The sequence below is a fragment of the Balaenoptera musculus genome, chromosome 8 (assembly GCF_009873245.2).
Source record: "Balaenoptera musculus isolate JJ_BM4_2016_0621 chromosome 8, mBalMus1.pri.v3, whole genome shotgun sequence".
NCBI classification, from domain to species: Eukaryota; Metazoa; Chordata; class Mammalia; order Artiodactyla; family Balaenopteridae; genus Balaenoptera; species Balaenoptera musculus.
In genome coordinates this window covers 97,587,973-97,612,788 of record NC_045792.1, presented here as the reverse complement: position 1 = coordinate 97,612,788, position 24,816 = coordinate 97,587,973, and the positions used below count along the sequence as shown (strand labels likewise).

At 59.2% G+C, this 24,816-nt stretch overlaps 1 protein-coding gene across 2 annotated transcripts; it reads left to right on the top strand.

The window, feature by feature from the left end:
- The first annotated feature begins 32 nt into the window (after positions 1-32).
- TNKS1BP1 (tankyrase 1 binding protein 1) lies at positions 33-24,508 on the top strand. Of its 2 annotated transcripts, XM_036862039.1 has the most exons (13): positions 2,782-2,926; positions 3,251-3,358; positions 4,434-5,067; positions 6,565-6,634; positions 10,648-12,015; positions 14,003-16,146; positions 21,456-21,822; positions 22,040-22,190; positions 22,302-22,429; positions 22,911-22,997; positions 23,120-23,277; positions 23,514-23,586; positions 24,071-24,508. In XM_036862039.1, the coding sequence occupies exons 2-12, from the start codon at positions 3,265-3,267 to the stop codon at positions 23,572-23,574; spliced, it is 5,262 nt and encodes a 1,753-aa protein (XP_036717934.1). In that variant the 5' UTR covers positions 2,782-2,926; positions 3,251-3,264; the 3' UTR covers positions 23,575-23,586; positions 24,071-24,508. The 2 variants fall into 2 exon arrangements, with proteins under 2 accessions (XP_036717935.1, XP_036717934.1); XM_036862040.1 differs by lacking the exons at positions 2,782-2,926; positions 22,911-22,997 and adding an exon at positions 33-118.
- Positions 24,509-24,816: the final 308 nt, after the last annotated feature.

Below are 24,816 nucleotides of genomic sequence, written 5' to 3'. Positions count from 1 at the left end.
CACAGCTCTTACTGGCTTGGTCCCGCGGTGACGGCGGCGGCGGCGGCGGTAGCGGCGGCGGAGACTGGCATCGGGGTGCCGAGCCCGAGCAGAGCGGAGCCGGATCCTGGGGGAGCGCGTGAGTGTGCGGGGGCGGGCGGGAGGGCGAAGGAGGGGGCGGGGTCCGGCATTGGGGGCGGGGGAGAGGCATGGAAGGAGTGGGCGCTTTTCAGTCGGGACCTCGGTTGAGATTGGAGGGAGGGGGGGGGGTCATCAGGAAAGTTTGCAGGGGCCGGGGGCGCGGGGTAGGCGGGGGACACAGGGGACCTGCCGCGTGTGCGCGGGGGCGGTGGGTGCACGGTCTGGAGCTCGTGCTGACCGAGCCAGAAGAAAGGGGGGAGGGGGAGAGGGCTTGAGGAGGAGCCGGGGGCGGGCGGAGCTGCTGGAGGGACCCCCGCCTTTCCCTACCCCCGGGCCTGCGCTAGCCCCCTCCCCCGGCTCCCTCGGCACGCCCCCAAGCACTCCAGTCCGCCCCCACCCGGTCCTCGTCCCCAGTCCCTCGTCTGTTCGCCGGCTGCTCCGCATCCCGCGCACAGGTTCTCTGCTTCTGCCGCCGCCGCCCCCTCCTCCTCTTCTACCCTGTTCTCCTCCTCTCAGGCTGCTGCCGTCCCTCTGTGTCCAGAGCTCCCCATTGGGCCCCTCCAGACGGCCCCTCGCCCCGGGCTGTTCCGTCTTCCCGTTGGCCCTCCCTCCTCCAGCAGTTTACAGGCTGTCCCTTCCGACCTCTCTGGCCCCAGATCCGGCCGGAGATCCCAGGTCTATAGGGCCGACCCCGCCTGCGGCGATGCTTCTCTGGGCCTCTGCCCCGGGGCTGGAGCTGCCTGGCCTCTCCCCTGCCCTTCCGGCGGCCTGTGCTCCCAGGGGTCAGCTAGTCTCCTCCTGACTCTTACGGATTGGGAATGCTCAGAGCCACTGAGATTTTACAGCTTTGGGCTCTGGCCTTGTTCCCCTGGGTTTCCTGGCTGGGGCCTCTGAACTGCTGCGACCCCCTCCTCTTGGGGAAGGCGAGCTGCAGCTTCTTTGCTGCAGCTCCTCACGCTGCTGAGGTGTCCACCAGGCCCCCAGGTGAAGGGTTTTTCGGTTCTGGACCAGTTCCTCTCCATTTCTAACCACCTACACCATGTCCCTGGTAATAATGTTCAGGGACAAGGAAACAATCTTGTGTTTTTTTAATTTTATTTTTTCCCGTCATGTGCCCCTCCTCCATGCACACTTGGACCGGCTGTGCACAGTTACTCACCCACCCACCCACAGTGAGCATCCTGTGTGGTAGTTGGCTGACCAAGGGATTGACAATCATGGGTATCTCTCTACCTCCTTCATATTCTCTCCCATCTTTCAAACAAGCTGGGGCAGGGTAAAAGTGAGAGGTGGGTGGGTTTTGCAATGGTTGGACACCTGAGGTCCCTTCGGATTTGGTGCTGTCTTGCCAGACCAGCTGGAGTGGGTGACTTTGAGGAAGGCAGTGCCCCTTGCAGGTTGGAGAAGTTTGGGTCATCCTCACTGACTGTGGACACACTAGGTGATAGGAAATACCCCTCTTCCTTTGGAACAAGAGGGGCAGGGCTCCGTCAACCTGGGGGGGTCTTGAGGGTGGGATGGTGCTTCAGGAGCCAGGGTGGGAACTGAGGAGGTGGTGAAGTGTCTGAAGAGCAGGTGACATGACTGGGGCCTGCAGGAGAGAAGGAATGGTCTGGAACAACGGAAGCCTGTGGTTTGGGGAAAGGAGGAGGTGGTCACCAATGTGTTAGCTTATTGGTGACACTAAATGGAATCATACTAATAATGGCCAACATTTATTGGACACTTATTAGGTGCTAGGCATTGTGGTCAGCAACTGTGTGCATCCTTTCATGTAAGCCTCCCTCTTTTTTTTTTGCTGCGCTGCATGGCACGTGGGATCTTAGTTCCCTGACCAGGGATAGAACCTGTGCCCCCTGCAGTGTGCAGTGAAAGCGCAGAGTCTTAACCACTGGACTTCCAGGGAAGTCCCTCATGTAAGCCTCTTAACAGTCTCAGTAACTGTGTTTTTCACATAGGGAAACTGAGGCTTAGAGAAATCAGCAATGTGCCTAAGGTCACAGAGCTAGAAAGTGGTAGATCCACCCAGCGTTTGAATCTGGTGTAGCAGACCTGAAGCTTCTGTTACAAGCTTAGAGGAGGGGCACCCGTTTGGCTGCTACCATAGGGTTGTGTCATTAGGTTTAACATTTCTACTTCAGCCCCCCTCAAAACCCCTCAGGTCAAGTCTAGGCTGGTGAGTGATGCCCACATACATTCATAGGCTGAGGCTGTCCCACTGTGACTGTCCAAGAAAGGGAACCCTAGGGAGTTTTCCCCCAAGCCACCCCGCCCCCCGGATGTTCTCAAGCCCTGTCCCATTCTCCCAGCCCAGGCCTGGGCCGGCTCCTCCTTCCTCTTGGCGAGGCTCTGGAAATCCAGTGGGAGGCCATTGCTATGGCAACAGGACTAGGCCCTGACTTTACCTCATCAAATTCCAAGCTGAAGCCAAAGCGATTGAGAAATTAAAGAAAAAAATGTATTCCAGATGTTTACTTTTTATTCCTTATTTTTCCGTGTTTGGATGAGACAGCTCTGAAGGAGGCGGGAGTGGGGCAGGGATGTGGAAGGAGGAGGGGGGAAGCGGGGGGGAGAGGGAACCACTCCCAGCTGCAGGAGGGAGGGAGAGAAGGAGGGTGAGCAGGAAGGGGGAGGCAGGCAGGCAGGCGGTGGGGCGGAGCCCCAGGTTGGGGAGGAGGGAGCGGGTTTTTCCCGTCTCCCATGAGGTGATTCACAGAGAGACTTCAGGCTTTGCGGACCTCTTACTCTGCCCCTGAGTAGATACCTCGAGTGGGGCCACCGGACCCCGGGGGGTGCCTTGGGAGAGGTAAGTGGGGTGCCACGGAGAGATGGCCACGGGAGGGAGCAGTGCGTGGCTCCCTGAAGCTCCAGGACTTTAGGGTTAGGAGACAAGAGTTGGAGAGTGATTTGGGAAGTGTGGAGGGTGTGGCGGCTGGGGACCTCCCTTGACCTCCCCCAGCGCCCCCCCCCCAAGTTCCCTCTTCCTGTCCCGCACTCTGCTTCTGCCAGAAGTAGGAGACGTCCCTCGCCACCTAGCCTACTGCCAGCGCCCAACCCTTTTGCTTTCTCTCTTTTCCTGGGTCTTCAGCCACCCCAGCTCACACCCCTCTGCTTCCCACTTCTCACGCAGGTCCGCCGCATGTGATGAAAGTATCTGCTCTCAGGGAAGGCACAGCCATGGCTTCCCTACCGCCCCGGGAGCCGGAGGAGGAGTTGGTATCTGCTGGCTCTGAGCCAGGTACCTATGGGTGCAGGGTGGGGCAGCGGGGTGGCTGGGAGGAGGGTGAGAGGGGCGGAGGCTTGAACCCCCATTCTGTCTTGGAGCGGTTGGGCTAACGATGACTCTGTGCAGTGGGAGGGAGGGAGGGAGGAGTACTGAGGACGGGCAGGATGAGTCTGAAAGGTTCTTAGCTCCCACTGAGACCCTTCAGAACTGTTTGAGATCGTAGCTCTCCAGCAGAGGAGAGCAGACTAACCTTGAGATGGTGTGGATCAAACCACATGTTTGACAGAGGAGGAAACTGAGGCCTAGGGGGGAAATGGCATGCACCTATGGATTTGAACCCAGGCCTCCTGGCTCCCTGTCTAGACGCCTTTCTTGCCCTGAGCCAAATGAGTGGGCGATGAAGGATTCTATTAAAAGGGCCGTGGCCATGAGTAATTCAAGGTCTTTTATTTGGTATTGAAACGCCTTACATAGAAGATGGGTTTCTGGTCTTTTTTTTTTTTTTTTTTCCTCCTCCTATACCAGATTTACTTCTGTTTGGCTTAGGTCAATAGTAAGTTTGCATTCCTGATCACACACCGGATGACAGTGGGGAGGTGGCCTGGGTGTGCACTGGGGGAGGGGGCAGCAGGGTGGCAGAGTAGGGAAGCTGAGCTGGGATAACAAGTTTACTGTGAATGGTAGTATAGCAGAGTATCATGTAAGAGGAGAGGACTACATTGGGGAGATGATGGGCTGACTACTTGATATGGGTAGGCAGGTACTCATTTATTAGCTCATTTGCTCATTTATTCATTCATTTGTTAAGAACGTGTACTAGGTGCAAAGTGGGTACAGGGAGAAATAGCTGCCAGCTGGACCCTTAAATAGCTTTAGCTTATAAGGGGGATTGACTAGACATTTTGGGAATTTGGAGATGGAAGATGTTTCTGGCATGTGTATGGAAAATCAAGGAAGGCTTCGTGGAAGAGGTGACATTTGACTTGTACCTAGAAGGATGTGAACATTCTGAGTTTGTACGGTGGGAGATGAAGTTTTGCTTGCTGTTCTTCTGACATCCCCCCAACCAACCCTTTCCTTTTGGTAGGTGACGCTCGGGCCAAACCCCCTGTCAAGCCCAAACCCCGAGCCCTGCCCGCCAAGCCAGCCCTGCCTGCCAAGCCCAGCCTGCTGGTGCCTGTTGGGCCTCGGCCTCCCCGGGGTCCTCTGGCCGAGCTGCCTTCTGCCCGCAAGATGAACATGCTGGCGGGACCCCAGCCCTATGGTGGCAGCAAGCGTCCCCTTCCGTTTGCACCAAGGCCTATGGCTGAGACCCCTACTGGAGGAGAAGCCACCCGAGAGACTGTGAAAGAGGAGCCTGGGAAAGAAGAGGTAGCCCCCTTGACACCTCCAGCTCGATGTGCCGCCCCGACGGGTGTGCGGAAGGCGCCCGCGCCCTTCCGTCCAGCCTCGGAGCGCTTTGCAGCCACCACAGTGGAAGAGATCCTGGCCAAGATGGAACAGCCGAGGAAGGAGGTCCCGGCCAGCCCTGACCGCCTCTGGGGCTCCCGCCTCACCTTTAACCATGATGGCAGCTCAAGATATGGCCCCAGGACCTATGGTGTGGTCACAGGTCCCAGGGATGAGGATGGTGGGACCCTCTCCAGGGAATGGGCCCAGGAGGGGCCGGCAAAGTCTCCCACAGAGTGCCCTGAAGAGCCCAGCAAGACCCCCGAGGAGAGGTGAGGGGGTGGGAGGCTGTATGTTTGGTTGCAGCCTGGAGGACAAAGTGGGTAGTTGCATCTGGGATTGTGATCTTCGCTTTTAGGTTAGGTCTGAGTCACAAAACATTCCCCCAGCAGACAGTGCTACTGTGTTCTTTTTACAATGATAGTTGTCTATACAGAGTTGAGGTATGTTTATAGTAGAGTTCAAATGTACGGTATGGAAGTTTATTTTCAGGGTTTTTTTTATACTGAGAGCCAATCTCTGCCTCACTTAATCCACAGCCATGCTGTTTAGTGAAGGGAATATTAAACCCATTTTAGAGATGAGGAAACTGAGGCTCAAAAGTGACTTCCCCTGGTCCCTTAGCAAGTGAGAGAGACAGAGCTGGGGTTTGAATTCGGGTCTGTTTGATTCCAGTGTGTGCTTTTAACTTTAACTGCTAGCTCGTGCTGTGGGTGCAGCCGTGTGCCAGGTGCTTGTGTGTGTGTGTGTGTGTGTGTGTGAGTGTGTCAGTTTGAGGAGGGCACAGTCTGGCTGTGAGGAGGAGTCTGATGGGAGAGGAAAGACACGAACACACCTTGATGCCAGGCCAGCTAGTGTCAACGCACAGGAAGTACAGCTAGGTTGGAGACTGTTGCATATGGTATACTTGCCTAGAGTTGGTGCCAGTATATAAAAGAAGGCTGACCAGGAGGTGCCCCTGGGCACTGGAAGAGGCTGAGGGCTGTCAGCTGCATGGAGGCCATCCTCAGGGCAGGGAGAGCTGCTTGAGGCACTTGGCAGCTGGACCCCTGGCAGCTCTGCTGGGCCCACAGGCCCCTTCCCACTCCTGCTGCTGTGGAGGGCAGGGCCGCTGTGGTCTGAGCTGAGCTGGAAGGTAAGACCCTTGCCCTACCCTGCGCTGCCCTGCCCTCCAGCCTTTCCCCTCTCTCACCTTAAAGTGCCTGGAAGGCAGGGCCTCCTATCAACTCTTTTGTCCCAGGCCTGGGCTCCCAGGAGGTCACACCCTGTCCAGGCTGGGTTCCGCCCTTCATCTTCCCCTCCTTTGCTCCAAGCCAGGCTTAAAATGAACAACTTCAACCTTGGAAAATCACTCTTCCCTCTTCCCCCTTTCCCTCCCCCTGCAATTCCTCAAGAAGTATTGGCAGGGCAGCGGGACCAGCTGCATTCTCCCTGGTGGCAGGAGAACATTAACCCCTTAAGGGAAGGGGTGCGGGTATCTTTTTGGGGGCCATGGAGGGGTCTGGGCAAGCTGCATCCTCTTCCCAGAGGAGTTGGGGGAACTTAACCCTTGGTGTGCAGGTGGGGAACAGGCACTGTCTCTGGGGCACTTTGTGGAAACTGCATAGCGTCTCTGTCCCCCAGTAGGAAATGCCTGTGGGAGGTGGGAGGCAGTTAACATTGGATGCAGTTGCAGTCGCTTAGGCAGACCCGTGATCAGCTCTCCCTTATCTACCCTGTGACAGGCCTTTCCATTCTAGGCCTCCATTTCCCCTCTTTCTCCCTCACAGGAACCCCCTTTCGGACCTGGCCTTCAACGGGGACCTGGCTCAGCTGGCCAGCTCTGAGCCACCTACCGACGTGAGTTACCCTCCGGTTGCGAATCAGAACCGTGCTATTTTAGAGCTGGAAGGGTCATCTGAGATCATCTCTTTCACCTCCTTGTAGTTTAGGTGGGGGAGCGGAGGCCGTGGAGGAGGTGACTGGCCCAAGGGCTGGCCCTGGGACTCAGATTTCTCCACTTCCAGGCCACCCTGGCTAAGTGTGGCTCAGGCCCTGAGGCTCTTACAGTGTCCAGAACAACTGTCCTTGATTACCTACTGTGTGCTGGGCACATCCCAGGAATGTTGACTAACTCTAGCTGGCAGGCCCCTTTGGTCCCATATGAGAGGTGAGGACACCCGGGCTTGAAAGGTTAAGTAACTTACCCAGGAGCTGAGGCAGGATCTGAAGGGTCTGAGTCCTCGGCTCTCCCTGGCTGGATTGCCTTCTCAGGGTTCAGAAGAGAGGAAGAGTCCTTTCTTGGGGGTTTCCTGCTACATCCCCTCTCCTGACAGTGTGCTCAGAGGGCAGATGGCCTGAATTTCTGAGTAAGTGATGTGAAGGGTGGTCCTTCTTACTCACAGAGCCCTTGCTAGCCAGAGGCTGTCCTATCTGCCCCATGAGGGAGACCTGACTCCATTCATTTGTCTGTCCAAAAGTATTTATTGAGCAACTACTGTGACCTGGGTACTGGGGAAACAGCAGAGAACGAAACAAAGACCGCCCCTGCTCTCAGGGAGCTCACCTTCCAATGCGGGGAGGCAGATGCCAACACAGACATCCCTGCGAGCCAGCAGATGTGTAGTGTGTCAGACAGGTGCTGGGGACACCTGGAAGGGTTCTGGGGTGAGGGTAACAGGGGGAGGCCTTGCTACGAAGAGGGGGATGGAGTGAGCTATGTGGATGTTGGGGAATAGCATTTTTGGCAGAGGGAACTGCAAGTATGAAGGACTTGGTACCTTCCCGGCAAGGAAGCCTGGATGTCTGGATCGCAGTGAGAGAGGAGGAGTTGGGCGATAGGGAGGACCCAGAGGTGATAGCCTTGCAGGCCCCTAGGAGGACCTTTGCTTGCGTGAGGGGATTATGCCATTGAGGGGCTGGAGGAGAGGAGTGACCTCTGCTGTTTTAGTTGTAAAGAGTCACCCTGCCCTCTTGGTTGCAGGGAGCCCAGGGCAGCAGCAGGGACTAGTTAGGGGGCTGTTGCGATAACCCAGGTGAGAAATGATGGGGTCATGGACTCTGGAGGTATAGCCCGTGGTAGAGACGGCGAGCAGTGGTGACCTCTGTCTAGGATCTGAAGGTGGCGTGGACGGGATTTGCAGATAGATTGATGTGAGGAGAGAGCAGAATCAAGGGTGACTCCAGGGCTTCTGAGGTGAGCGATCAGAAGGTTACCCTTTACGGAAAAGGGACTTCTTAGGATGAAGCAGGATTGGGGGAGATCAGAGGAGCTTGCTTCTGGATTTGTTGAGTTGGAGATGCCTTGTAGACATGCAAGTGGAAACGTCGAGGGGGCAGTGGGATATCTGAGTCTGGAGCTGCAGGGCCTTGTCAGTGTCGAGATGGTAGTAAAGACAACTGAGATCACCAAGGGAGGGGGTGAGGCGGAGGAGGGAAGAGGAGGAGGCCTAGCAGAGGAGCTCGGAAGAAGCGGGAAGGAGCAGCGGTGAGGTAGAAAATCCAGCCAGCGTGGAGTGCTCTGGAAGCCAAATGAAGTTAGTAGCTTCCAGGACTGGGGGGGTGGGGGGGGCGGGAGAAGGGAGGAGGACGGATTAGTGGTCAGACGCTCCCCATGGGGCAAGGAAGATGAGCGCCGGGAAGTGGGAGTTAGCTGCAGGGCGTCGTGGGTGACCTTGACCAGAGCGGTGGGATGGCGGGTGAGGGGAGAAGCCCATTTGGAGGGGCTTCAGCAGAGGATGGGCGAGAGAAGCTGTGGTGATAGATACTGAATGCAGAGCCCTGTGTTTAAGGAAAAGGGGTGGTGGCCAGGGAGAGAGGAGGAGTCAACAGCACTGTGTGTTTTGTTTTTTTTTAAGCCAGAAGAAACGAGAGCAGTTTGTGTGCTGATGGAAGTGATCCAGTAGAGTAGGAAAAATCAGTGATGCAGGACAGAGAGAGGAGGAGTTGGCCTTAGCTCTGAGCAAGGACAGTTCACGACCACGGCAGGGAGCAGGGTGCTTGGGCTCCTGTGCAGGCGGCGGGGCTGTGGGTGCTGGTGTGGGTGTCCTCCGCCCACGGCCCCTGCGTTCTCAGGGAAGGGGGGCGAGGCCATCAGCTGAGAGAGCCCGGGAGGAACTATGGAGTTTTGAGGAGACCAGATGGGAAAGCATTGCCTGGGGGGTGTGGGGGGGTGTGCAGTGGGATTGCTGGGCCGCAGGGGGCCCCTCTGAGGGCAGGGGCTGGTGAGCCGCAGGGGGCCCAGCCGTCCTGGTTGCGTGCTTTTCTCCAGCCGCGTCCAGCACAGCTGCCCGGGTGCAGCCTTGAGGTGGGGAGAGCCATGTATTTAAACAGGTTAAGCAGTAGGGTGAGGGAGGGAGCTGTGTAAAAAAGTGACATCAGTGGTGATAAAGAGAGAAGGGAGGGAGTGAGAAGGAAGGAGGGTTAGTGGCTGTGCTTCTCAGAGGGGCTGAGGGATTAAGTGGGGTGGGGGATGGAGAGAGGGAGGTGGACAGATGTGGGTGGGAATGGGTGAGCGGGACACCTGAAAATGAGGTTGTGGAGGAGCAGTCGTTACAGGTAAGGACAAGGTCTAGGGTAGGATCCTGGGGACAGGTGGGTCACAAAGTAATCGGGGAAGAGGAGGGCAAGGACTGGAGCCAGGATGCTGGGTGGGTTGACGGTGTGACTGTTGGAATCACTATGCGTTATAACAGGGGTAGCTCTGGGGAGGGTCGCAGTGGTCCAGGAGCTCTGCTTTTGAGGGAAGGAGGGGTCTGTAGGGGGCTCTAACAGGAGGGGTTCTGGCTGGTGTAGTTCAAGGGCATGAGCTTTAAATTAACCAGAGATTTGTAGAGGGGACAGAGGGTGGAGGGAATGGAAGTTGGCCTTGAGAAGGAAGCAGGATGCCTCCCCCTGCCCAGACCCAGTGGGTGATGATGTGGCAGAAATAGCCCCACTGGCAAGAGGGCGGCAGGGGAATCGTGATCTCTGGGGGTGGGCAGAGGTCAGGTAGAGCGAGACTCACTTTGCCGTCTGGGGACAGGCTGAGTGGAGGGGTAAAGGAGTGCCAGGTGTTCGGTGACCCCAGTGTCCCACAGCATCCATTCTTCCTCTAAGTCCTATCCTGAAAGGCCATGTGCACAAATCTTAGTTAATCCTCACCTAACCGTGAGACGGACATGGTTGCCACCAGCCCCAGGGTACAGATGGGGAAGCTGAGGCTCGGAGTGACTTCTGTGCAGGAAGGCACACAGCTTACAAGGGCCGGGCCAGGGGTAGCTCTGGGCCAGGTGCTTTCCCGTGCCCTGGGCCTTTCACCTGAACGCTGAGGCCGGCCTGCCTGCCTCCTTGAGGCGAGACTGTGACGCACAGAGCAGGGTGCAGAGCTCCACGCCACCCCTGGGAGGTAGGAGCTGCTCCTGGGAGCTGGTCTGGAGCTGCGTGGGGCCTGGAGTCCTGCTCTGAGGCCGAACCTCCGCACACACAGACAGCCAGAGTCCCAGTTTTCCTTTTCCCTTTGTAAAGCCAGTGTTCTTGACCCGTGAACCGTGGACCCTTTAGAAGATCCTTAGGTGCGCTTTGGGGTGGGTGGGTGTGGGCGGGAGGGTTTGAACCACCTGAAGTGGTGTGAGTGATACCGTGTGAATAAGGCGACGTGCATTTTGTGGGGAGAGGGCCAAAAGGAGGGGTCTGTGGACCCCGAGACGTTTCAGACACTCGAAGTCCTGTGGGAGCCTCTTGCGGCCATCCTGGGTGGCTTTCCCTCTGCGCCCGGGCTTCCTCCGTGGAGTGTGAGAGTGCGAGGCGGCCGCTGACCTGAGGTCCCTGTGGGGGTGGCAGCGGGTCCCCACCCAGCTGAGTGGTGAGTGAGGCTGTTGACCTTTCTCTTGCAGGTTTCCAAGCCCCGGGTCCCCTCCAGTCCAGGCTCCACCTTGGAGAATGGAGGCTCCGCCAGCCCAGGCCTCCCCGTTGAAGCCTCGAGCTCGGCCCCCGAGTCTCCCCATCTTTCCTCACCCGATGAGAGCTCTCCCCGCCACTCACAGCTTCCAGCAGCCCAGAGCCCTGCAGCTTCCGGCGCTTCTCCCTGCCTCCCCAAGACTCCGGCATCCCCAGCTGCGGCCCCTCCTGATGAGGGCTCCTGCCACCCCCCTACTCCGGGGCTCCCCTCTCTGGGAGCCCCGGAGGCCCCCAGACCCAGCAGCCCTCCCCTCCAGGAGCTCTCGGGGCGCCGCAGCCCGGAGCAGCCCCCAGCCGCCTTGCCCCAACCCCTGACGGAGGGGGGTGAGTTGCTAGACCTCCCTTGGACGTTGCCATCTGGGGAGGTGGCGGCCACAGAGGGTGAGGACCTGCGTCCCGTCAGCCTGGCTCAGCGCCGATTTTCTGAAGGTGGGCTCCGGCCGCCCGGCGAAGACCAGGAGAAACTGGGGGGCTCCCTGGCCGCCCTGCCCCAAACCCAGGGGAGCCATTCGGCCCTGGATCATCCCTTTGGGAGTGAGACACAGTCCAGCTGGAGCCTGTCACAGTCCTTTGAATGGACCTTCCCCACGCGGCCTTCGGGTCTAGGGGTGTGGCGGCTGGACTCCCCGCCCCCCTCCCCCATCACTGAAGCCGCGGAGGCCGCGGAGGCCGCAGAGGCTGGAGACTGGGCTGCAGCCGGCAGGGAGGAAGGAGTGTCCCAGCAGGCGCCAGGGGCCCCGCCAGCTCCAGAGGGCCCAGGAAGGCCTGGTTCCTGGGTGCAGGCGGATGGTCCGGGCACCTCCCCAACCCAACAGGGCGATGGGGAGAGCCATCCTCAGTCCCCAGCTGTCCCCCTCGAGCCCCTGCCAACAGCAGGGGACCCGCCTGGACCAGTCTTGCTGCAGGCAGAGGAGAGGTACGAGGAACAGGAGCCCCTGCCCGGACAGGGATCCCTGCTTCCTCTGCCCACCAGGGAGGCCACCCTGCCCATCCTGGAGCCGGTCCTGGGGCAGCAGCAGCCAGCACCCCGTGACCAGCCCTGTGTCTTCTTTGCCGCCATCCCCGACCCCGGGCAGGCACTGCCTGCCGAGGAGGAGGCCGTGACCCTGGCCCAGGCTGAGACCACCCAACCCAGGACAGAGGTTCAAGACCCATGTAGGGCGTCCCCCGAGCCTGCAGGCCCTGAGAGCAGCTCCCACTGGCTGGATGACCTCCTGGCTTCACCGCCCCCCAGCGCTGGAGGTGCAAGGCGGGGAGCTGGATCTGAGCTGAAGGACACACAGACCCCAAGTGCCTGCTCTGAGGTGAGGACAGGGCACGGGGCGGGGCTTGGGATGGAGGCCAGGACTTCCGGAGGGCTTTGTTCTTTCAACATGGATTTTATGTGATCAGAGCTTGGGATCCAGCCATGATCAAGGGCACCTAGGACGTGCCCCTCAGAGCTGTACCGTCTGGCAGAGCTGGCAGAGCAGAGGGTATGGGACGGTGCTTAGGGTTTAGTGTGAGTTCTTATCTGGCTCCAGCATCCACCAGCTGACTGGTCTTGGGAACATACCCTAACCTCTAAGCTTCAGAGTCCTTTCACAATGATAACGTTTGCCTCTTAGGCTTGTATTGTGGGTAAGATAGACATGGAAAGCGCTGGGTGCGATGCTTGGCAGACAGCGTTCAGTACATTATTATGGGTGGCATTATGAAGGGCACCAGCATAGCCAGTTAGAGCTATGGGCTCTGGACCCCGACTGCCTGGGTTCGTGTCTTGGCCCTGCTCTTTGCCCACGTGTGACCTTGAGCAAGTGACTTTTCTGCCTGTGCCTTGGTTTCTGCATCTGTAAAATGGGGAGAACAGTGATGAGCTCTACCTTGTAGTGTGCCGGTTACCTTAGTACCTGTAAAGTACTAAGAATAGTGCCTGGCTCATCACGAGTGCTTGGTGAGTGTTGCCTTTTATGAACATTATTACTATTAAGCTCAGACTTGCCTCTGTAGACAGGCAGCTGAGGCCCCGAGGAGGCAGAGCCTTGTGCAAAGGTTACCCAGCAAGTTGGTGGCTGGGCCAGGGCCAGAGCGCCAGTTCCAGGGCCAGTGCCCTTTCTCCTACCAGGCTGCCCCAGGATCTCAGGGCTGGGGTCCAGGTGGCTTTTGAAATGCATTTTTCAAGCCCAGCCTGGGCTGGTAGGGGTGGGGCTGGAAGGAGGGCGGAGCCTGGGGGCCTCCAGGGGCAGAGGTGGGGGGAGGAGGAGGAGCAGGAAGGAGTTAAGACCAGGCTGGCTCCTGAAGTAGGTGTGTCTGTCCCAGGATGTGGGTGACTCAACTGGCTTCTGGGCGGGGCTGCCGGAGCTGCAGCTGCTCTGGAGGGAGCGGGGCCAGGGCCAGCGAGAGCCAGAGCCGGAGCACTCGGACAGGTCCGGGCGAGGGGAGCGGCCCAGCCCTGTCCTGGCACCCTCCGCGCCCAGTAGCCTGGGGCGGGCAGGGGGCAGGAGGCAGGGGCCATGGCCCGACCTGGGGACGGGGAGCCCAGCATGTCTGTCTTGGAGAGGCTGCTGGCCAACGCAGCGCTGCGGGATGAGGCTGGCTGGCTCCGCAGCCCTGAGCCCAGGGCTCCCCCACCCGCAGGAGTGAGTCAGGGAGTGTGGGGTGGGGTGCCGGGAGCCCCGGCTGGGTCTTTTCCCCTGTGCAGGAGGAGGCTGTCCCTTCTGCCTCCCAGGCGGGCAGGCGGGCAGGCGGGCAGGTGGGCGAGGACTGAGAGGTCTTCCCGGGGAGGCCTAGACAGGAGGGTGCTTTCCTTAGGGAGGAAGGGGCTGGGAACTCCCGGGGGCTAGAAGGGTGTTGGGTGGCGTTGGGATTTTTGCCTTGGAAAGGAGATCGTGGAGGGGCTTAGAGTTCTTGATCTCTCCTTGCTGAAAGTATAGCCCCATACCCATGTGAAGTCCATTCTGCCAGGCAGCCTCTCTCCTGGCGGTTTGCCAAGTGTTGCCCAAGGGCTGTAAACATGACCATGGGATCATCGATTGAGTGTCCATGGTGCGCCAGGCGCTATGCTGAGTACTTGGCTTAAATGATTTTGTTTAATCCTCTTGTACCACCCCACGCAGTAGGAATTACCCCATTTAAGGATGAGGACCCTGAGGCCCAGAGTGGTTAAGTGATTTGCCCAAGGTCACACAGCTGGGATCCAAACCCAGGCTTTCTGTAGCCAAAGTGGGGCTCTTGGGCACTAGGCAGTGCTGACTCTCTCATTCTGGACTGATTCTCACCCTGATTGTTTCTCTCTTTTTTCCTGATTCCCAGGGACTCCTTGGCTGGGCCCAGAAAGATCTGCAGAGTGAATTTGGGATTGTAGCAGACACACATCCCAGCAGTTTTAGTCCTTCCAGTTGGTCCCAAGACACTTCTCAGGACTATGGCCTTGGGGGTGCGAGCCCTAGAGGGGACCCAGGCCTTGGCGAGAGGGACTGGACCAACAAGTGCGGGCACGGAGTGGGGGAGGGGAGCTCCAGGGAGTGGGCCGGCAGGTGTGGCATCGGCCAGGAGGGGATGGAGGTCCAGGAGGGGATGGAGGTCGGCAGCCAAGATGGGAGTGGAGTGTCGGCCCCAGGGGGGCTCGCGGGCCAGGACCGGGTGATTGGAAAGCCAGCCCAGCTTGGCACTCCGCAGAGCCAAGAGGGGGATGTTCGGGACTGGGAGTTCAGAAAGAGGGATTCCCAGGGCTCTTCCTCCAGCCAGGATGTAGAAATCCAGGACCAGGAATTCGGGAAGAGAGATTCTCTGGGTACTTACAGCAGTCAGGATGCAAGCCTTCAGGACTGGGAATTTGGGAAGAGGGAGTCTCTGGGTGCTTACGCCGGCCGGCGTGAAGATGAGCAGAGCCAGGAATTGGAGAGGAAGGACCAGCTCGGCAGGTGCAGCAGCCGGGACGCAGGTGAGCAGGACCAGGAGTTCGGGAAGAGCGATGCTTCCCTGAGCACCTGCAGCAGCCGGGGTGCAGAGCAGCCGGGCCAGGATTTCGGGAAGAGCGCCTGGATGAGAGACTACAGCCGCGGTGGCAGCTCCACGGCCCTCGGCTCCCGGGACAGAGGCTTCGGAGTGAGAGCCCTGAGTGCCGGGTTCAGCCCCGAGGAAGCCCAACAACAGGACGAGGAGTTTGAGAAGAAGATTCTGAGTGGCAGAGAGAGCCTGGGCGAGGCCAGCAGGGATGTAAGCTGGCCTGAAGAGACTGAGTCCGGGGGCTTGTTCAGCCCCAGCAGCCCCCAGTCACAGGATGGGGCACTGGGACAGAGAGACCAGAGCAGCTGGCAAGGCGGTGGTGCCAGCCAGGAGGTTGGAGGGCTGCAGGGAAGACAGCAGGCAGGGGGCCAGAGCCCCGGTGATGCCGACCAGGAAGACAGGGAGGGGGGGCAGCGAGGCTGGGCCGGTGACTTCAGCCTCGGCGTTGTCCCCCAGCCAGAGGCGGTGGCCTTCAGCCCAGGGCAGCGGGACTGGAGCGGCGACTTCCGCGTGGAGGCAGCCGAGAGGAGCCATCAGTTTGGCATCATTGGCAACGACAGAGCGAGCGGCGCTGGCCTGAGCCCTTCTGGCAAGATAGGAGGCGGCCACTTTGTGCCTCCCGGGGAGACCTTGGCCGGGACCATTTACTGGAGGGACCAGCTGGGCCTTAGGAACTTGGAAGTGTCCAGCTGTGAGCGTTCCGGGGGCTTGAGTGAAGCCAGGGAGGATGCCATGGGGCAGGTGCGCTGGGCAGACAACCTGGGCTTGAGCGACGTGGAGCTGGCCGGCCGCCTGGAGACTGGAGGGTCTGTGGAGCCCAGGGGCATCGGAGTCGGGGAGAAGGACTGGACTTCTGAGGTCGGGTTGAGGGGCAGAGATTTGGCGGCAGTGGGGGAGGCAGGAGACCACAGCCAGGCCAGAGAGAGTGGCGTGGGGCAGACCGACTGGTCAGGTGTGGAGGCAGGAGAGTTCCTTAAATCAAGGGAGCGCGGCGTGGGTCAGGCAGACTGGACACCTGACCCAGGGCTGAGAAACAGGGAGCTCGGGGCGGGCCAAGTGGACTGGGGCGACAATCTGGGCCTGAGGAATTTGGAGATGCCCTGCGACCTGGAGTCTGAGAGCTCCCGGGGGCCACGGGGGTGTGGAGTGGGGCAGACGGACTGGACCCAGGACTCGGGGCTCCGGAACGTGGAGCTCTTGGGGGCCCGGAGTGAGGCCAGGGAACATGGGGTAGGGGAGGTCAGCCAGCCCCCCGAACCAGGCCCGAGGAACGACGGCGTCTTGTCCCCTGGCCTGGAGGCCAGAGACCCCTCGGAGGCCAGGGAGCTGGGAGTTGGCAAGACAAGTGGGCCAGAGACCCAGGGCGGAGACGCTCCCCTGCCTTCCGTGGCCGTCTGCCCCGAGGAACCCGGATCAGAGGCAGGGGAATCCCCCGGCTTTGGAGTCAGGTAAGGGAGCGCCATCCCAGGGTGGGGAGGGAAGGAGTGATGGCTGTCCGAAAAGTGCATCCTTTGTAAGGGGGATAGAAACTGCCTTCCCCCAAGAACTTGTAGTGTTTGGAAAATTGAGGTGGTTTGGACTGTGAATTTTTGCTTTATTTTTTAAACTGAACTCTGACATACATACAGGTGAGTTCCTTTTTTGAACGATGAATGTGATGGTTGAGGTGTGACTTTTGCAACCCGTGCTTTAGGCTTCCTTGGTGATTGTGAGTATGCTGGAGGATATGTCCTGTCTTTGGTTGGTTTCTGGTGGCTGTTCCCCAGGCCTCTCGGTCCTGAAGCCGCAGGTGCTCCAGGACCAGGGAACACGGATGCTTTCACAGGCTTGGGGCGGAGGACTCTGCATCGTCCTGGCCTGAGCGCTCCACGTCAGGGTGGAGCGGGCAGTGGCACTCGTTGCTTCTTGCAGCGGGTAGGATCTCTGTGCTTCTTGCCTGCCTTGTCTTAAGGCCCAGGAGGGCATCAGTTTAGAACCTGAAAGGCGGGAATTCCCTGGCGGTCCAGTGGTTAGGACTCTGCACTTTCACTGCTGCGGGCTCAGGTTCAATCCCTGGTCAGGGAACTAAGATCCTACAGGCCTCGTGGCACGGCCAATGAATAAATAAATAAATAAAATAAAAAATAAAACAACAACAACAGAGAATAAACCCTGGTTTAAAAAAAAAAGAAAAAAAGAACCTGAAGGGCATTGGGACCTGGCTCCTGGCCCCATGACCTTGGCCTCCATGCACAGAGTTTCTGAAAAAGAACTTTCCAAAAAAAAACACAAACCGATAGTTTTCCGAGCCAACCACAGTCTGTCCCTGAGATTTTTCTGTTCTAAAACCAACTGAGGTGATGTTGCACCTGGTAAGGGTGCTAAAAAGGCATTGTTTCTATTTCCCTAACATTTCCATCCACTGAGGTTGGGTTTAATTCTCTTGACTGAGTAGCAGGTTTGACCTTTTCCAACCCTGGAGCTTCTCACCTGGCGTGAAGGGAAGAAGGGAGGGGGGTGTTGGATGGGATCTGTGTTAGAAGTGGAAGGGGCTGATGGTAGTGGGAGGGGGGCAGGAGGGCCCAGGAAGTGTCTAGAGGGAATCGGTGGGGTGTTGGAGGGGTCAGGAGAGGCATTTGGGGTTGAGGAGGAGGGAGAGGGGAAGGTGGACAGAGCCTAGGGCCAGGACGATGCCCCGGGGAGTATCCTGGGGGCTCAGGCTGCTGAGGGGAAGATGGAGGAGTGTGGGCAGAGGTGGAGCCTGCAGGAAGGGCTTGAGTGCCCGGGACCAGGAGTCCACAGGCTCCGGGGATCCTGCACAAGTTGCTGGACCTCTCTGAGCTGTAACATTCCTGGTGGGAAGAGAGTGTAGGCTCCCCGTGGTTGCCCCGGATTCCTCTTCCCGGGACTCTCAGAACTTCTCAGAACTCCGCAGTGCCCCATGCTCAGCTGCACACTGCACCTCACTGATCTTCACACCTACCCTGTGAAGCGGGAAAGGGATCTTATCGTCTCCGGTTAGCAGGTCGGGGAGTGGTGTGACCCGCTTAAGGTCACCGAGCCAGCAATGTCTCTTTCTCACTTCTGCGTCTTTACTGCGTTCAAGGCTCTTAGACTACCACGCAGTGGGACCCACAGCCCTCCACCTTTCCGCGAAGATTGGGGTGGGCCTTGGGAGGGGGAAAGCGAGAATATCTCCCCTGGTTTAGGATGGAGGGAGAGGCTGGCTGGGGGACTGGGTTGGGGAAGGGGAAGGGTATCGGCAGAGAAGCTGAGAGTCCTCAGCGCTCAGCTCTCTGAGCTCCGGTCCCCATCACACCTTGAAAACGCTTGGGTTTTTCCGGCCATGTTGTGTGTTTGGAAAACGCCACTGTGTACTCAGTGGGCGTACAGGAGACTTAAGGAGTATGGATATTAGCACTGAAGCACAGGAGTAAGGGAACCTGTATATCTTTCTCTAATGTGATGTTTCTCAAGCTTATTTGACTAATATCCAAGGGGCTGGTGTTCTGAGCATCTAACTTAGGGAAATGCTACCCTCTGGAAAGTTGCTCTTTAGAGGAAATTTTGAAGGTTCTCCTCGTAACGAGAAGTCCTTGAGGACAGCTCAGAGCCAGCTGGCTTTGGGCCTGTGTGCCAGGTTTGGGTCCTGATTCTGCCACCACCCCTGTGACCTTGGGCAAGTCCCGTCTCTGCTCAGGCCTCCTGTGTCTTGTCTGTAATTGGGAGTAATCGACCCCCGACACCCACAGCATTGATCTTCACACCTACCCTGTGAAGCGGGAAAGGGATTTTATCATCTCCGGTTAGCAGGTCGGGGAGTGGTGTGACCCGCTTAAGGTCACTGAGTCAGCAACGTCTCTTTCTGGAGTTGGGCTAGGAGTTCATACACAGGAAGTGATAGAAACCTGCCTGGCACGTGGTCGTCACTGACTGAATGCTCACCACCAGTATCTGTATCTGTTTTGCAAGTGTGGATGGACGTGAGGGGCTGTCCCGAAAGTGAGGCCTTGGAAGACACTTTGGTCATCATCCTGTGTGGGGCGAAGGTTCCCCTGCTGGTGGTCATTGGCTGTACCACTGTCCATATAACTGGGACAAGAGCGGCGTGGGGGAGAGCTCAGGCCCCTCCCCTCTGTGTCTAGGTCACCTCGTCCTGGTGGGAGTGGCACTCCTGGGTCTCCTGAGAGCTGTTGCACTGCCCTCTCCTCTCTCTGGCCTCCTGGTCATCTCCTGCCTCTGCCCCCAGGCCGCAGCGAGGCAGAAGCCTCCCAGCCATTTGGCGGCGGGGGGGTCTTCACAGAATGTGAGAGGACCCGCAGGGATACTGAGGCCAGCTCCTTCATTCCGTGGGTGGGGAAGCAGGCCCAGAGAGGCAGTGTGACTTTCTCAAGGCCCCACAGCTTGTGAATGTGGGCTCCTTCACGTTCCCTTGGGCCCCAGCCCTGTAACCATCTCTCTGGGTGCTCTTCCTGTCTCTCTGGGGTCAAGGTCAGCTGCTGCCCCTTTAGACACATCATTCTAGCTTCAGTCCTCACCTCTCTCATTTTCGGTCTTGGTGCCTTGAACACAAGGAAACTGATTTTTTGTGCATCTACTACATGCCGATTCCCGTGTTTACACCTGGAGTGGCTGTGGGCGTGGGGTTGGATAGAGTCCCGGTCCTCAGGAGCCTCTAAGTCCAGGTGGGCGAGGGATAGAGATGGTATGAGACAAGTCCTCAGGCCGGGAACCTGTGTTGAGCACGAGGATGATTACCCTAAAAATTCATCAAGGGCTAACTACGTGCTGGGTGTATATTTCTGCCAACAGACCCGGCAAAGTATAGGTACTTATATTATCCCCATTTTACAGATGAAGAAACTGAGGCTCAGAGTGGATAAGTAACTTTGCCAAGGCCACAGGCAAGGGGTGCAGTCCATATGTGTGCTGGAGTGGGCAGTGCTCAGGATGGGTTCCTGACCTGCTTCCCTGCCAGGGAGCGGCTCAGGTTATAGGTGTTCTGGGTGCTCCCAGAACAAGGAGAAGGAAAGCTTCTCCCAGGATGGGGAGAAGGGTGAGTGGGGTTTAGACAAGTCAGCAGGAATGAATGCTTCCCTCCCCCACCCCTTGGTCACCCCCAGAGCCCACCGAGCTCCTCCACTGCCCTCTGCCCACGTGGCTCCGGGCCAGGTCTCGCTCTGGAGGTCGATCTTTCCATCCACCCATCCGCTGTTTCACGTCCCCTTAGCTCTCGGGGCCTGCCCTCAGCCTCCTCACTGCCTCACCCCGGGAGAGGCTGTGGGCAGGGCCTCCTCAGGCTGGGTGGGGTGCTGCCGCTGCCCCCTCCCTCCCTGGCCTCCCTGATTTTAAGCAGCAGGGTAAGCTGGCTTTGGCCCCCCTCCAGGGCTGCTCCTGATTCCGCTGCCTTGCTGCACTTCTGCTGCTACCTCCGCCTCCTCCCTCCCTCCCTCCCTCCCTCCCTCCCAAGACTGCTTTAATTTCCATCTGTCAGCAGCTTGTGGAAGGACAGACTGACACACGCTCTCTCCTGCCCTATCCCCTTCTGGCCTGGTACTGACTCACCTGCTTCACGCTCTTCCCCTCCAATCTGGGACTCGTGGCCTGGCTCCGGGGTGCTGTCCTGCCCGCCTTTCCCATGCCTGTGTGCACGGTGTGTGTGTGTGTCGGGTGTGGCTCTGCTGTGCTTGTGGTGTGGCGGGTACGAGGTGTGTGTGGAAGGAGTGACAGATGAATAGTGCACACTTCCCTGCAGGAGATGTGCCGTGAGAGTGTGCAGGTGTATCTGTGTGTTTCGGGGGGGCAGCTGGGCAACACAGGCTCCTCGTGTGAGGAACGTGAGCTAGTGAGAGTGGTGTGCTGTGCCTGCTGTGTTCTTGTCATGCTTTCAGGGAGCGGCGGGCAGAAGACGCAGACGCTGTGTCGAGGTGCAAGGTGACCCAGCCTCTCATTCCCTCGGCAAATATTTGCTCCGTCCCGCTCCTGGCCAGGCCCTGGGCCGAGGGCTGGGAGCACAAAGGTGGCAGGGGGCCCGTCTTTGCCCTTGAGTTGCTCACAGATGGGCGGTGGGGACAAAGAACCACGGGCTCTGAGGCAGGGGCTGGGGCAGGTAGAACCCAGGGCTTGCAGGGCTGGGGAGAGCGCTGGCTGGGGGAGGGGAGCCGGCCGGCTTCAGAGGAGGAATTGAACTTCAGGGAGAGTGAGCAGAGAGGCAGTGGGGGAGCCTTCCAGGCGGGAACAGCTTGTCCAGACACACAGTCGGACACACAGCCATCTGTGAGGGTCGGGTGCTCAGTGAGACTGGGGCACGGGGAGGGACGACCCGGAGGGTGGGGGCCGAAGAGGCAGGCTGGGCAGATGGACCGCTGCCTGGCTTATCCCAAGGAGAGTGACCACCCAAGCTGGTGCCCTTGGGAGGGACACACTGACAACATCAACAACAGCGACGGTCGTGGTAATAGTAACCGTTATTTATAGGGCACATACCGAGGGCTCTGCACTGTGCTGGGGGCTTTAGAGTCTCACTCCAGTCCCCCAGTGATTCTGTAGTTAGGAGACCCCGAGGCTTTTATAGGTGAAGGCACTCATCCAAAGTCTCAGTAAGTGGTGGACCTGGGATTTGAACCCGCCAGGCTGGCCCAGGTGCTGCCCTCTGTGCTGTGTTGTATGAGGCGCCTGTCGGGAGAAGCATGGACGAGGGAGAGGGAGAGGTTGGGGAAAGCGCCCTTCGGGGAGGGAGATGTGGTCCCACGTGACCTTGGCCTCTGGTCCTTTGCAGCCCTGGCGGATGCCTGGCCCGCTCCCCGCCCTCCGGCTCCCAGGGCCTGCTGGAGGAGATGCTGGCTGCCAGCAGCTCCAGGGCCGCGGCCCGGAGGGAGTCGGCAACCTCGGGCCTCAGGGAGCTGTCAGAGGAGGAAGGGGCCACAGCAGGCGCTGGCCAGGGGGAGCCCCTGGACCCTGGCCGGGACCCTCTGCCCTCCTGGAGGCCCCAGCCCGATGGTGAAGCCAGCCAGACAGAAGAGGTGGACGGCACCTGGGGCCCTGCAGGGACTGGGCGGAGCGAGCAGGACCGGACGCCGACCCCCCAGTGGCCCCCCCAGGGCCCTCCCGCCAGCTCCACCAGTCAGGATTTCTCCTTCATCGAGGTCAGTGGAGGGGAGCCCAGGGCAGTGGGTGGGATGTTGTCGGGGGTATGGGGGTGGGTACTCGTCCCTTGGGCCTCCCTCATCTGTGTGGGCCCTGAGCAGTCTCAGTCCGGGAGGCAGAAAGCAGGAAGCTCCGGCCCGAGGCTGTTAGGGGCTCCCCTGGGATGGGGCAGGACCACGAAGACGGTGGCAGTGGTGTTACCCTTGTCCTGAGCAGGACACCGAGATCCTGGACAGTGCCATGTATCGGAGCCGTGCCAACCTGGGGCGCAAGCGTGGGCACCGGGCCCCGGCCATCCGGCCTGGGGGCACGCTGGGCCTGTCGGAGGTGGCAGAGTCGGACGCAAGGCTGTTCCAGGACTCTACAGGTAGGGCCGGGGTATCGTGTGATGACATCCGTGTCCATGTCTGAGGGCGGTGCAGGGGCGGGGAGGTCTGGGGTTGCCGCCTGTGCTGAGCTCTTCTCTGGGCCCGTGCAGAGCCGCGGGCTTCACGGGTACCGTCTTCAGATGAGGAAGTGGTGGAGGAGCCTCAGAACCGCCGGACACGGGTGACCAAGGGGCTGAAAGTCAACCTCTTTCCTGGCCTGAGCCCGTCAGCCCTGAAGGTACCGTCTGATAACGGGGCCATCTGACCACCTTGCATCCAGCCTGCCTTCCCTCCATCCATCTTCTCATTCCCGATCCCCTTCCTCCTGTTCTTCCTCTCACTCTGCTCTCCCTGTGCTGCGCGCTAAGTAGGATGGAAGGAAGAACAAGGCGTGTTTGTTTCCCACAACTTCCCAGGGTAGTGGGGGACGTGAGCCGTGCCATCATTAGCCCTGGTGAAGGGAGAAGTTTAGGTGTCACTGGGGGGGGGTAGAGGTAAGAGGTGGGCCTGCTCAGAGGGAGGGAGAGACAGTGGGTGCAGGATGGGAGGGTAGATTGGGGAAGCCCTCCTGTGAACATGTGATTGTAGCTTCGAGGTGCGCGGAGGAGTGGGCTATGCAGGGTGAGGCGGGGAGACATTCGAGACAGAGGGAACAGAGGCGCGGGGACGGGAAGCCCCTGCTGGCTTTGTCCAGCCCAGTTAGTCTGCATTCATTTCAGCAGTGTCTCTTTGAGGGCCTGCTGTGTGCCAGGCATGGCTCAGCTCTTGGCGGAAGCTCATCTCTAAGCGACTTCGCATCCACTGGGGTGAGAGGTGGAGGGGGTCTGAGCCTGATTCTGGGGACGGCGTACTCTGGGGAGAAGGCCTAGCCTTCTGTGGCTGCTCTTCCCTGCCCCTCTGACATCTGTCTGCACCTGGCTTGTCTCAGGCCAAGCTGCGCTCCCGGAACCGCTCGGCTGATGAGGGGGAAACGACAGAGAGCAAGTCGAGTCAGAAGGAGCCCGTGATCCATCGCTCCAAGTCCTGCAAGGTCCCGGGGCTGGGGAAGCCCCTCGCGTTACCTCCCAAGCCAGAGAAATCCTCAGGGTAGGTGACCTAAGCGCCGGGCATTCACTGGCCTCACTGCGTCGGCCTTAAAAGGAAGACCCTGCTTTACAAGAGAGGAAAACTGAGGCTTTGAGATGGTTGGCATGACCCAAGTCTGCTCTGTTCAGTTGGTGCCGGAGTGCTGGTCTCTAACCAAGCCCGAGACCACCTCTCCCGGTGGGAGGGGCGTTTCTGTCCCTACCACTCCCTTCTGACCTTCGCCCTCTGCCTTCAAGGTCAGAAGGATCATCGCCCAACTGGCTGCAAGCCCTGAAGTTGAAGAAGAAGAAGGTCTGAGAAGTTACTGAGGTGAGGGCAGGAGCCGGGCTGGGGCCTGTCTGGGGTTGGGAGTGGGTTCAGGGCTGAAGAGGGCCTGCCCTGGAGGACTCAGGAGGCCCCAGACCCTCTTCTGGACCTGAGCTCTCCATCCCTCTTTCTCTGCGAGGCTGGAAGCAGGCAGAGGAGGCCAAGTTCCAGAGACCTGGCGGGTCCCTTGGCTTGGGGACGTCCACCCCCACCTTCCTTCTTGGGCTCAAGGAGGGTCCCCCGTGCCCTGTAGGTGGCCTGAGCGTGGTCTGCCCACCCTTCCAATCTGGGGCCCTGGGGTGCATTCACTAGGCTCCAGGTGCCCAGCAGGGTCCCCATCGCGCCGGGCTCCGCTGGGGAAGCCAGGCTGCGGTGTGGGGAGGCGGGTGCGCGGTGGAGGGGGTGTGGAGAGGTGGGGGAGAGACACCGAAGCGCCTCCGCTACTCCCACGTCTCTGCCTGACCTCTTCTCTTTCCTCCTGTTGCAGGTCCTTCCCATCTGGCAGTCTCAGGCAGTGCCTGTCCCTGTGGGGTCCCCGGCAAGGAGACTGCTGAGCCCCCCACGCCCCAGGCTGCAGCCTCTGCCCCCTCCACCTCCGGGGGCCGTCTGGGGAGGCACAGTTATGCACTTTGTATCACCGTCCCAACTCCCCTCACACCTCCCTCCCAACCAGTTGTTAGCGGTCGAAGGTTTAGGTCCCTCCCTCCTTCGCTGTCTTCCCGCCTCCCTCTCTGCTTCCTCCTCCAGCCTCCCTTGGGTTTTCTTTTGATACCAGTTTATAGCATTTTTTATAAAAGCCTTTGATTTTTGTAACGGGCGGAGCCCAGCCCCACCCCCGGTCTCCCTCCGCCCTGCCAGGCGCCCCACAGAAACTGATACCATTTTGCCACTTGAAACAATAAAGTTTTTTGGGAATTCGTGCTGCCCAGGTTGTGGTGTGTGGTCATGGTGCCGCGTCCCCTGTCTGAGGCTCTACCTGGGAAGATGCTGGTTCTAGCCCTGGCCGACCAGCAGCTTGCTCTGACATTGAACCCGTCACTTCCCTGGCACTCGCTGGGCACCTAGCACCCACTGAGGAGGGCGTATTGGTTACAGTAGGCTGACTGCCGATTCACACAACCCCCAAATCTCCGTAGCTTAACACACAAAGGTTTATTTTCCATTCATGGTCCCGTCTGGGGTGGATTAGTGGTAGGGACACTCTGCACCTCACAGTCATTCAGAACCCAGGCT